Source organism: Artemia franciscana, chromosome 7 (assembly GCF_032884065.1).
Source record: "Artemia franciscana chromosome 7, ASM3288406v1, whole genome shotgun sequence".
Classification (NCBI taxonomy): Eukaryota; Metazoa; Arthropoda; class Branchiopoda; order Anostraca; family Artemiidae; genus Artemia; species Artemia franciscana.
Genome location: NC_088869.1, coordinates 41,129,667 through 41,142,661, shown reverse-complemented (window position 1 = coordinate 41,142,661; position 12,995 = coordinate 41,129,667). Strand labels below are relative to the sequence as shown.

General features: G+C 35.9%; 1 protein-coding gene across 5 annotated transcripts in view; it reads right to left on the bottom strand.

Annotated features, from left to right (window-relative positions):
- Nucleotides 1-12,995, bottom strand: part of LOC136029310 (transcriptional repressor CTCF-like) — a 72,750-nt gene that overhangs the window by 36,067 nt on the left and 23,688 nt on the right. For all 5 annotated transcript variants that reach the window (XM_065707575.1, XM_065707580.1, XM_065707576.1 and 2 more), the window contains one exon: nucleotides 5,934-6,206. In XM_065707575.1, coding sequence (XP_065563647.1) covers nucleotides 5,934-6,206 — 273 coding nt within the window. The remainder of the gene's footprint in view (nucleotides 1-5,933; nucleotides 6,207-12,995) is intronic.

Below are 12,995 nucleotides of genomic sequence, written 5' to 3'. Positions count from 1 at the left end.
TTCGTTTGGCATTATCTCTTGAAGCCGCAAGCCTGTTTTCACGTTGCTCTTGTGATTCCTCGACACGCCTTCTTTTTTCACTTTCTCTTTTAGCAGCAAGTCTGGTTTCGCGTTGCTCTGGTAGTTCCTCGACACGCCTTCGTTGACGTAAATTGCACATTCCTAATCTAGCATTATCTCTTGAAGCCGCAAGCCTGTTTTCACGTTGCTCTTGTGATTCCTCGACACGCCTTCTTTTTTTACTTTCTCTTTCAGCAGCAAGTCTGGTTTCGCGTTGCTCTGGTAGTTCCTCGACACGCCTTCGTTGACGTAAATTACACATTCCTGATCTGGCCCTTTCTCTTTGAACCGCAAGCCTGGTTTTGCTTTTTGGTAACATTCTATAACATTGACAGTTAGAAAAATCTTCACGTGCCAAGCTTGCTAAAGCTCAACAATTTATAATAAACCTCAAAATTTTAAGTATCTTTTTTAAGGTTTTCAAATTACATTAATCTATTGTCAAAATATTTCGAAATATTTGTGCAATTCCTAGTTTTTACATTTAAACCCTCAACCCAAAAATACATACAACTTATTTTTATATATATAGAAGATATAATCTGGCGTAACAAACAAAGTGTAACAGACATAACACACAAACAACTTATTTTTATATAGATAGATAGATAGATTAAACTACGTAAAACTTTGTTTATTTTTTAGTTTTTTCTTGGTTTTTTACCATTTTTCTTTTTTCAGTTTTCTTTTTCTTCTTTATTTTTCAGACGTAAATACATATCGCCGAACCTTTTTTTTTTTTTTTACTAAAATCTGGTAGACATTGATGACCTTATCCAAGTCAAAATCCCAAACCCAATCACCATCGCTATCATTTTCAGTTTTGATACGTTTTGACTCTCGCTGTCCAGGTGGATTTTCATCTAACTGCGCGGTTTTGCGTTCTTTAGCCGCAAGCCTTTTGGCATTAACCCTTTGAGCAGATTCCTCGGCTGTTTCTTCTGCCATTGTAGAATTTATACTAAAATTTCTCTTTGAATTAACTATTTGAGCAGCTTCCTCGGCTGTTTCTTCTGTCATTTTAAGATCTATACTAAAAATTCCTCTTCACGTGCCAAGCTTGCTAAAGCTCAACAATTTATAATAAACCTCAAAATTGTAAGTATCTGTTTTAAGGTTTTCGAATTACTTTAATCTATTGTCAAAATATTTCGAAATATTTATGCAATTCTCAGTTTTTACATTTTAGTTTGTTTTCTTTTTCTTCTTTATTTTTCAGACGTCATATGCAAACCCTCAACACAAAAATACATACAACTTATTTTTATATATATAGAAGATATAATCTGGTGTAACAGACATAGTGTAACAGACATAACACACAAACAACTTATTTTTATATATATAGATTTGGTCATTTTTGACCAGCCCCGGGAATAGTGATCTTGGGTTATATTTCTGAGAAATAGTCACTACAATTACATTTTTAACAAAGGAATCAGATTATAGGATTACTACGGTTTTTTAAAGCAAGTCCTTGGGGAAAAAGAGACTCTTAAGGAATAAGAATCTGATTTTTTTTTTTGTAATTTTTGATGTGTTTGATTTTCTTTCAGTCCGAAAGCTTAAAATTACACATATTTTGAACTTCTTTTGACTAATGAAGAGTTGCATGACGGGGAGTTATGAAATGAATAATTGTCCCGAGTTTCGCGAGTGGGAGTTTAAACGGGGAATTGTGTCCTTAGGAATTTGGGAGATATGGGATGAGAATTGTATGGCCACTAGACTTTGATACTTTGGGTTAATTTGCTGTAATGATTTCTCAAATACTAAGTAACAGTCAATTTACTATTGATATTTGACTTGGTTAACATTACATTGATGTTTTTATTAATTTATGTCTAGTTAGCATAACGGAATTCCGTAAAGCGTAATTACAACCCTCAAGGAGGGTACAACAAATTCGGTTGATCACACCATTGAAATAAATAACTATTATGGACAGGAAATTTAAACCAACAAATTCTTGGCATAAGAGCATAAACAGAAAAACTGTTTCACAGGCCAGGAAGCCTCGCTGACGGAAACAAAATACAATCCTCTCTAACTTTGACTCATATATATATTTTTAATTTATCTAGCAATAGTTCCACTAACTTTCTTTTTTTTTTTTTGCTTAATCAACAAACCATAAAATTTAGTTAGTAAAAAGATAGATAAAAATAAATAAACAAAATAAGTCGGCAAGTGTCTAACATAAAACATGTAGGCTATTTATATATGTATACGGAAACAAAATGCAATCCTCCAAAGCCCTGATTCATACAAGAAACAAAAAAAAGGTTGTGTAATTTTATACAAATGTTGAATAAAGATTTTCATTTTTATTTTCAACAAAACGTAAAAATCCAGTAAGTAAGATAACTAAGTGAAAAGTACGTGCTTCTATCAATAAAACCTACAAATGTTTAGGCTAAACGATCTTTTCTTGGTGCTGGGTCGTTTACCAAAAAAACCCATGAGGTTTTATGGTCTTTCACACAACGCCGCATAAAATTTCATACTAGCATAAAACTTTGCGTTACTTTATGCTATTTTGCCGAGCAAACTTTGTTCATTATATACGCAGTGTCAAAGAGAATCGAGGTCTACATATAATTTTATGTTACGTAAGTTCATGTTGCGTTACGGAAAAGTCAACATATTAGCAAAAAAAACGAAATTTCTTGGTGAGCAATTAACTGCCTAGTGTGAAAGGACTTATTTAAGAATGAAAGTTTATGTTTAACGCAACGTAACTTAAACGCTTAGCGTAGAAACTTGCGTGCATAGTGGGAAAGCCACTTTACAAACGACAAAATAAGAAGCAAATCTACAATTAAAAATTCCACGTCCGTAAAATGGCATAAGTAAAAATGAAGATTCTTAAGATACGTCTTGGTACAGCTTTTTTATATACAAAAAGCAGTATTTTTTTAATAGTTGCTTAATATCTTCTTCTATAGCTGGATTAGCAATAAAAAAAATAGACAGAAAATTTGTCTTATTAATAGTTAATCAGGCATACAAAAAGTATAAGCGGACGCCCAGATAAATGGCTGGCGAGATGTTAATAATTCTGCTATTTCACATCCAATATCTAACATTTTCTGCATAATTTGCCTATTTTTTGAAGTTTTCTCTCGATCATAAGTACATACTCCCTCCAGTCTAAACCTTGCGTTATATGTCTGGTCGCAGTTTGGGAAATTCATACCTATATTAAAATAATTTGAAAGGGTGACTAAAGCAAACCAGAAAAAAAAATACTACCACAAAACTGAACAAAGATATTACCCTAACTTTGTTGATGGATTGAAACGAGGGAGCTCTCTTAACAAAGCAAAGGCTAAACAAAAATTCTAGCTCAAGTTAATAATAAGTTAAAGACTAAATTTCAAAGCTAAAACTGAACTTCTTTAAGGGCAACTTTTTCAACACAAATTGGCATTTCCACCTTCTGGCTGATGACTTTTGCAGATACTTCCGCATAGTCTAATCATTGAAAAGCTAATGCTGGCTGTTCTTAAGTTTTATTTGCTTTTACCACAGTTCTTCAAAATTAAAGTAAAATAGTTTGATCGCTTTAGTAAGTGTCCCACTGTCTAGCCTTCTATATCAAAGTCTTCAACAGACATTTTTTTTTTATTTCAGAGGATTTCTACAACATACCTTGGGAAGAAGCAATTTTTTATTGTGCCTTCTATTCCAGAAAATTATTACTGGAGTACAATTGCTAGACAATACATATAGAGATAAATCAGTTTGATAAATAAATTGAGAACTGAATAAAAAAAATAAGTGTAACTTTTGAGAGTTGAAACAGGAGCTAGTATAACAAAATTTCCAACTTAATCTAGCTTTTGGGGTTTCTGGGCTTTCTTTTTAGTGCAATAATAAAGCAAAATTAGGTGTTTCAGTGTAATTGGCAAAACAGTGTAGCAAAAATGCCTGATTTCAGTTTCTGAGGAAAAAAAAAACAATAACGAAGTTTGAAAAAATACCAAAAAACAGTAAATGCCTCAAGGCGTTGGTTAATTTTTTTCGACAATATTGTCAGATTCCTCTTTTATAAGTAACTCATTCTGATTGGGCTGAACACTAAAACGAATCTGAAACCCATCCGTTATTTAGACAGTACTTCCGATTTGTTACTCTTCCAATTTTTATTTTGTCTAAATGGAAATTATGATATAGAGTTGTTTTTGGGTAGTGGTGGCAACCTTTTCTCGGTGCCCCTAAGAGTGGTAAGCACAAAAATGGGTCTACTGCTGCTTATTTCAGCCACCATCCAGTCACTGGCTATTCTACCCAGCGTTTGATCAAAAAGCAGAACATTTTAAGAAATACACTGTCGAGCTCGAACGGACTGAAGCCAGTAACGGCTGCCAAAAGAATGTCCGGGTGGGGTCAACCCCATAAACATATGAAGCATCACCTATGATGCAAAAAATGGCCCATTGAGGAGCAAATTGAAGTAAAAGAAAGAAGTTCTCGTGCTAGTGCTTGTTCTGAGGATCAAGTGTCGCTTGCTGCTGGTGGCTGGTGAGCGAGGGGTTACTCCCCCTTCTCCTTTGAGGGATGAGTATTACCTACACAAGCGAGCCAAAGGCTGGCGGGACAGGTTCTCATGGGAAATACAACCCTCAACTAAGTTTTGGAGCCACCCCGGTAATAATCATAATAATTTCATTATAAAAATTAATTACGGATGTTCGAAAGACCCTTATTTAGGAATGACGGAGTGGAATGCAGTTGTGATAGGAAATTTATTTTCTTAACATTGAAACTTTGGCATTCTGGCAATTCATAATTATCATTAATCGGTTTATAATTTTTCTCCTTTTCATTCATTGGCACGCGAAAAAAAGTTAATAGGAAACTAGCTATTTTAACCAGTTGTTACTGACTTACAATTACAGTGACGCACGTCATAAGCCCTAATTTAGCCGAAGAGAATCAGGCAACCACGACATGTGGTTAAATGAGACAATTTTCACTTATACACAAGAGTTTCGCTACATTGTTATTGAAGACATGATATAGGTGCTATTACATGGCTATTTCAATTGACAATAAAATAAAGAAATAGTTATGGTAGTTCATTTAATAAATAATTGCTTTCTCGACGTTAATATCAATATAATGAACTATTACACCCTTCAGAAAAACACCCCCGGATTACTCGGATTTCACGCAGTTTCACCGCATATGACCAGTGCTTTTCAGAAAGTAATGATACTTTGGTCAATGGAAGAAGAATTCAGAACAATAACCCCCCTCCCTCCAGAATAAACAAAAAGTGACTAAGTAATAATTGTTGTAATATCATTTAAAAATATGCCTTTCAAAAAAAAATGTAAGCATCAAAAAAAGATTTTCCCTTGCTTTCACGCGACAGATTAGAAATCACTAAAACGGCAATGTGATAAGCGACTAAAATGACAACAGCTAAAAATGACATGCTATAGCAGTTGACCAAGTCATACTGCATGCGAAAAGAACTGAAGGAGTAGAGACTCGCAGCTTCGACTCAGCTTCAAATCTAATATTTGAGATGCTTTGGCATTCACAACATAATATATTTATTAATGATAACTTTGCAGGATTTTGCAATTTTCTATTTGGTTGACGGATTGGTTACACTGTTTTGTCCTAGGTTATTCGATAGATTAGTAAGGCCAGGACCATGTTCAAGTGCTTGTTTAACTCAATTGCTAAAGAAGGATTTTTTTCTAACCAAATACTTACCTGTAATACATTATAGACCTTACACGATATTGAATTTAGAAGTGTTTCAAAATTACGAAGGAAAGAATTATCTAAAAACTAAACTTTATTAAAAACATTTTTTTCGATGGGAGAGGGTTCACAATGAATAAAATTCTTACCTTCGGGATGGGTTAAGATATGATCATATAATTCAAGCTCCGTTTTATACACTGCTTCACAGCTTCCACAATTCCAAGGTCTACTACTGCATTTATTTAGTGAGCTAAGATGGCGCTTTAATTTCCACGCATCGCCAAGAGATTTTCCACAGACGTGACAAGTGACCCTTGGTTTCTTTCTAGGCGTTGAGACTGATGTAGGTTGTAGACGTTGAGGCTTGGGTGTTATAACCTCTGGTGGAGGTGGTATCATACCAGAGACCATTTCGTCACCTTCAATCAAAAAAATTTAAGGATGATTAACACAAATTAAACCAAATGAATTTCAATAATTAAGAACTAAAGCTAATTAGATTAAGAAAACTAAAATCTTCAACTAAAATAAATTGCAAACTGAATATCTTTTCTACGGATACATTTCAACTAATTTGAAAGAATATGTAAGGGAAAACAGTAGCGCAACAAGAACACTTGTGATAACATCTCCGGGATAATGAAATCCCCCCTAAAAATCCATAATACATTTCAAATGAATAGTTCTTTCTTTTCGGGCTGGTCAAAAAGGAAAAAAAATATAAACAACAAGACTATAAAACTGAGGAGCACAAAATCGAAAAGAAAAGTTTAATTTTCGAGAATAAAGAATAAGCAAAAAATAACGATAAAAACGCTAAACCTATGTATTACATACGGTCATCAGAGAGACAAATATGGTACAAAAAATAAGACAATCAAGACACAAATTATTGAAACATTTTAAAAACGTTTGTAGAACAGTCCAGCTTCAATGAAAATTAAATTAATTGAAAAATGACAAATATAAAGAGAAGAAGCAAACAAAAGAGAGGGGAAGCTGTTTTCTTTTATTTAGCAGACTCAATTAAGTTTCTCCGTTCTACTATAATTGTCAAAAGGATGACACAACTGCTGCTTCTCAAAAATATTAAGCCCCATGAGGCTGACTGGGTGGTTCTCTCCACTATTGGTGTTGTGGACCAACCATTTTTGGCATTTCTTTTGTTTAACATACATACTAGTACACCTTTATTCATAACAATGTAAAAAATTGTGAAAATTTGTAGTGAATACTAATAAAGAATTTAATTCACTACGGTTGTTTACAATTAAAGACGATGCTATGCAGACTATTAGCATTGTGAGACTCAATATTGGAAAATATAATACCGTACCAGGATTCAGGATGAGAAGGGAGTCTCTTAGAAGACATTTATTTTATTTGTTTGTTGAAAACCCATCAAACCAACATACAACAAGACGGAGAACTTATGAAAAACAAGAACTAAACTGACAGAAAAAAAAGGGGTCCCTAAATACGTAATGAAAAAACAAAACACAAATAGAATCGCTGAATGAGCGGATGGGACCAGTCGAATAAATCAACTTTTCGAATGTGTTTCACTATCCCCCTAGCAGAGGTTACGTCAGGTCCAGCGACTTTGAATTCGGCATGGACTTGCGTATTCCTGTATTGCGCAGGCAGATGAAGAAAATATTTTGCAAAGCCAAAAAAGAATTCATTTAGTTTTGTTCTGGTCAGTTTTGGTGAGAAATTTCCAAAGAGAATAATATACAGTATGTGAGGAAGAGCGACAGCGCTGCATAGATTAGCTAGAAGCGGGAGGTTGAACCGAAGTTCTGAGACAATCAACGGGATAAACAGAGCTAGAACCGAGGGTTATGGTACGAACACACCAGGAAGATTTTCTGATTAAATTTAAATTAAAGCGATATGATATGCACTAAACTACGGATTTTCCTTCTTTTTTTTCAAAGAGAGGTGTCAGATCTCCGATCCTGAAAGAGGAAGATACAATCCCCTGAGTAAAACTCATTTGCACCAGCAGATAGATGCGCCAAGAGAGGTTCATATCCCTATTTCAGATAGACCACATTAACTTGGTCAGCGCATTAACTAAAATGGAAACTTTCCATTTTATTTTACAGATGTCATTTTCTACAGAATGCATACTAACGATAAAATCTTCGTTGGGACAATAAGACAAAACTGACCCAGAACAGCCTCGTGGGATTGCTCGACGAAGGGTCATGGGCAGAGAATTCCGACTTATAATAAGCATACCCTTCATCTTCTGAGATATCAGCTAGGGAAGAGGAGGAAGAGGTAGTTGTCGAGCGAGAAACAAACCTAAAGTCTTGTTTAAATCTTGTTTAGCACGGCCGTAATGCGACTGATAAGATTTTTACGAAGCTGAGCTAAGATCATTGCTTGTCTAAACGAAGTAACTAGATCTGAGTTTCACGACCATTAAGGAACGGGTCCTTTATGAACTCGTTACAAAGGAACAGATTGATTTGCAGAAAAACGAAGAGCATGACAAATGTCAGCACAATACACATCTAGACTGATCAGAATCTCTTTTTGAGACAACTGGAATGACTCCTGAAGGAAATGAGAACTGGCGCTGAGTTTCTGCTGAGTTGAGCCCACCTGCCTGATCAATAGGGCTTAATCGATTGCCGACTAGTCATAAGATGGCAAAGGATTGATCAGGTTATGGAAAGATGATCAGAGAACAGAAAAAAAAAAAAAAACAGAACTCTTATTGTATCCGCTGGCAAATCTGAAAGATAGTGTAACGTGATCAAAGTTGGATGCTCACGAGGACGTATGAATATATGAAAAATCGGATGATTGATCCAAAACGGTCAAGAAATTACTTAACATAATTTTAACTGGTGTTGTACGTGGCGGTGCTTGAGAATTTCGCTCAGAGTCCTTAAACAAATAATCGTTAAAGTCGCAAGCCATAATGCAAACTAAACCTAAACGCCAAAATGTATCTACACAAGAACCTAGTTTTATGCATAATAATGCAAATAAACGTTGTGACAGATCATTATTGTAGTCTTTAGGTAGATTAAACATTAATAAACACGGAAGAGTCCTCCCTTAGGGCTAAGTTATAATCATTGGATTCGAAAAAACTAAAGCGGAAAGCTGAAATCATAAAAGTATCAAGTCAACCATAGGGTCAGCCTCGGTTGTTCAGCTGTCTAGCAGGTCCGGAATACGGAATTATGTGTTCAAGCTCAAGTATGTCCCGACCGTGTTTACTCATAAAATAGTCCTACAGATTCCAATCCTAGAAGTCTTAGAGGCTTTCCAACACTGAATTTTAATTAACAAAAGAGAGTCATTTATATTCCACGATAGTAGTTAGTGACAAGGCCATGTGTTCAAGGGTACAATTTTTCAGGCACTCCAAATTCCAGTACCTGCGACCCTACGTCTTGCACCTAATGTAAAATACCGTCTTCTGACACGATGTATCAGACCCAGCTTTGTGATCGTCAGAACCACATTTGGAGCACAAAGTACTGTTCTTGTAGTCCAGAGCGAGTTTACCAATTGAGTGACAATTAAAGCAACGCCAGGGTAAGAACACAAACTCTTCAACTGGGAGGCGTTCACATTCGATTTTCAATGCAACTTTCAGAAAGGTATCGAGGTCGTTTCGTGTCGGGAAATAAACTTTAAATGTTCGAGACTAGTCATACTGTAGGATTTTAGTGCATTTGGGAATTAACTATTTCAAGACTCTTCGTCTAGACCTTCCAGCAATCAATTCGTCGTATCTGAAAAAGCCGTGTCCTCGAGACAGATGTTAGGCGATGATCCCATCCTCTTAACTGGATCTAATATCTGGCTCGCTGTTTGCTCGAAGCGAATCGGGAGTTTTCATTCGGTATTAGAGCGACGTAACTCGGCTATATCAGCATCTGGACACGAGCACAATTTGAAGATAGATGCTTTTCGTTCGCTGGGTCATTTTAAGTGTTTTGGAGAGTTTTTGAAAATAACAGAGTACAACAGTCACGAGGGTGCCGTTTGAGACGACTGAAAATTGTCAGGCAAGCTTAAATCCGTCTAATTTTCTGGAAAGTCCGTTTATACTAGACATTAAAGTGGCGTGAATCACCTCGTCGATGGCAGGTGCTTCTCACGCATTAAATATCAAATTTCACGACTGGAGCATTCTGCTTTGCTGCATAGACTAGTGACTTACACATATCTGTAATATTTTCATCTTTGACGTGCAGAACCATCCGAATTTGGATGTCCAACTTGCTATGACAGGTAATTTTTTCTTTTAGGATTGCACCATGACCGAAATAGTCTAATGCAACTTTCCTAATCACATCAAGTTTATCCCTTCTGTCAGTAGTCTGCTCAAAAATGTCAATTCGGGCTGAGTACCAACTTTTCTGTTATTACATTCAATCAGACCACAGTAAAGAGCAGAGTTCGATACGAGCGTATAGACTTCGCAACATAAGAGTTAATGAATGATAATTTCTGGGACTAACTCCCAATATCCCGGAACAAATGAAGCATAGCACATACTTTTTTGAGTTTACAATTGCTTGCAATGTACAGCTTTTTCCATTTCCTCTTGAGCTGTAGCTTATTATACCAACATCAATTTGCAATTTGACTCATTGACAGTTATTTCGCAACTTTTGCGAACAGCTGGAGAGACATTTTTATTTATGACGTCAAAGTACTAAACCCAAACTCACTCACTTTAATATACCTTTGTGTTGTTTTCCAGGCAGATCGTGTTATATTATTTCAGCCAACCAACTTGCAACAAAACTAAAACAAATAAGTACAAATATAAAACAACATATAGTACTAAAAACAACATAAGCAGGCAGGGGATGCAGAAGGGCCAATACATGTTCATGTGATTCACTAGCAGAAGCAAACCTTAGCTTAAGGCAGGTCAGATTACTACGGTATCTTCCTTCGCCTTCTGTCTGAATACAGCATGATCTAGGACCAACGCGTGACAGCGCTATGCGCTTGGTCAAGCACATGGCCTTCTTTGGCTATAGTTTGACCCATGCTGTCTGGTTGTCATTCTGTGCAATAAGATCTTTTGAAGCCTTATTGTAATTTTATTTCCGCGATTTTTGTCTTCTTTTTTTCTGGTTTTATAGGACTCCCTTCTAGAAAAATTTTTTGGTTCTTCTCATAAGAAGCTTTGCCCATCTACTGGAGCGTTTCAATATTCCAATAGCCCAAGATACAAGAGCTTTTGACATTAGCTTGCTCTCTGTGTCCACTGTCATCTTGGCATGTCCATTTGATTGAGGATAGTCAGGACTTGATGAAAAATGTTGGATTTTCCATTTCTTCAGAAATGATTGAAATTCTGTCCCTTATCTAACCGCATTCCTTTTTAAAAGACCGTACCAGGCAAAGCGTGCCTTAATCTTCCTTATGGACTCTGAAGAAGTAGCAGAATCAACTGGATAGATTTATAGCAATCGAATGCAATATTTACTCGTCTCCAAGAATTCTCTTTCTTTAATTTTGCATAAACCGAGATACAAGCATTCTCAAGGAAATTTAGGAATTAAAGTTTGTATCATATGTTCCTATTTGCACTTGCTGTAATATCTAATTGCACAGCATTTCAGGAATCATAGTTTTACTTTCTTTCAAGACGATGGACAGTTCGTCTCTAAAGTTCCAGTAAGGTTCAATAAGGCTGGAGCACTAATGCCGGTGACGGGGCCACCCACCATATATGAGTGAGGTAGGTAAAATAACTGGGTCTATATTACTTTTTTTCATGATCTTTTCCGATTTTCATATTTCTCACATATTTCTCACATCTCTCACTTTCTAATTGTGTAAACATCGAATTCAAAGTCCAATTCACATACTTTGTCAAAATTGAGTGGATGAAGTCTTGACAATTTTCTGCTATAGGTAAGTCATTTCCCTTTGCATAGTGGACCCTTATATCATATGACTGCAGCTGCAACCCCATCCTTCGAAGCCTTGAAAGGACACGGACGAGAGGCTTTGATAATGCAGCCTCTAACTTATGATTTGTACATTAAGATGTAATCTCTACAGCAATACAGAATGGCATAAAGAATAGCTCCTTTTCGATCAGGGAAAGTCTTGCTCTGTTTTTGTATCTTGAGCTAAAAACAAATGATTTTCACATTGATACTTTATTGTGCTTCAAGACCATGTATAGATGCATCTGTTTTTAGTTTGACTAAGGTGGCCAAGGCATCAAAAGTTGCTAGGTTGCTTCAGATTGAAGTTTTGATTCTCTCAATAGCTGCTGAATGCTTAGTAGTCCAGTCAAAGATAGCTTGTTGCCCCAACTCTCATCCCAAGGTAGCATTATTTAGAACTCGACTTCACCTCAGCTTGTCTTGCCTTCTCCAGGATCTATTCCCATAATGTTCATCATCTTTCTCACCATGTTCTTCATCTTTTCCAGATATGAGAATATTGTCAACAGTGATCCCATCATATTGTGCCCATATTAAGCCAAATGACAATATTTTTTATTTCTGCCACCCAAATGGTATATAAAAAAGTTAAATTAAATAAAGACTCTTGAGGAAATGCCAACATCCATTAGAAGACCTTGCACTAAGTTATGAAAACTTATTGTAGCCATTAGAGTTTTGGCCACAATATCTTTAAAGATTGACATTAGATAATAGTGCCACTCTACTACTTTTTTCAGTTCCCTTGGATCCAAGCAAAACCATTATAAACCATCTGACTTCTCAATAGCTACAATTGAATTAACCCATTCCGTGGGAGTCACAAACTTTCCAATGATTCTTAAATTTTCAAGGTGGTTTAGTTCAGCATAACATTCCCATTTAGGAAAAACGGGATCCTTCTAACAGGGTTAACAGATGGAATAGCATCTTTTGCAACATGGATCTTAACCGTTTCCTGGGAGCTCACCAATCCAGCGAAAATACTACAGAATTATTTTTAAATTTGGACCTTCAGGTAGCTCTGCTTTGCTGATAGTGTAGAAATAGATGCAGCAACCATTCTTATACCCCAGTGTTAGGGTACATTTTGCCTCTAAAAAAACTGTAATTTTTGCTGATACTTCCAGTCTGGTTACGCTCAAGGATGCATACACCTACAACTCGTATACGAGTACCCAGAAGAACGAAGGATTTGAGGTAACATTTTTATCAGCTCCAGTATCAATTTAGAATTGAGTGTCCCATTTTGAGCCA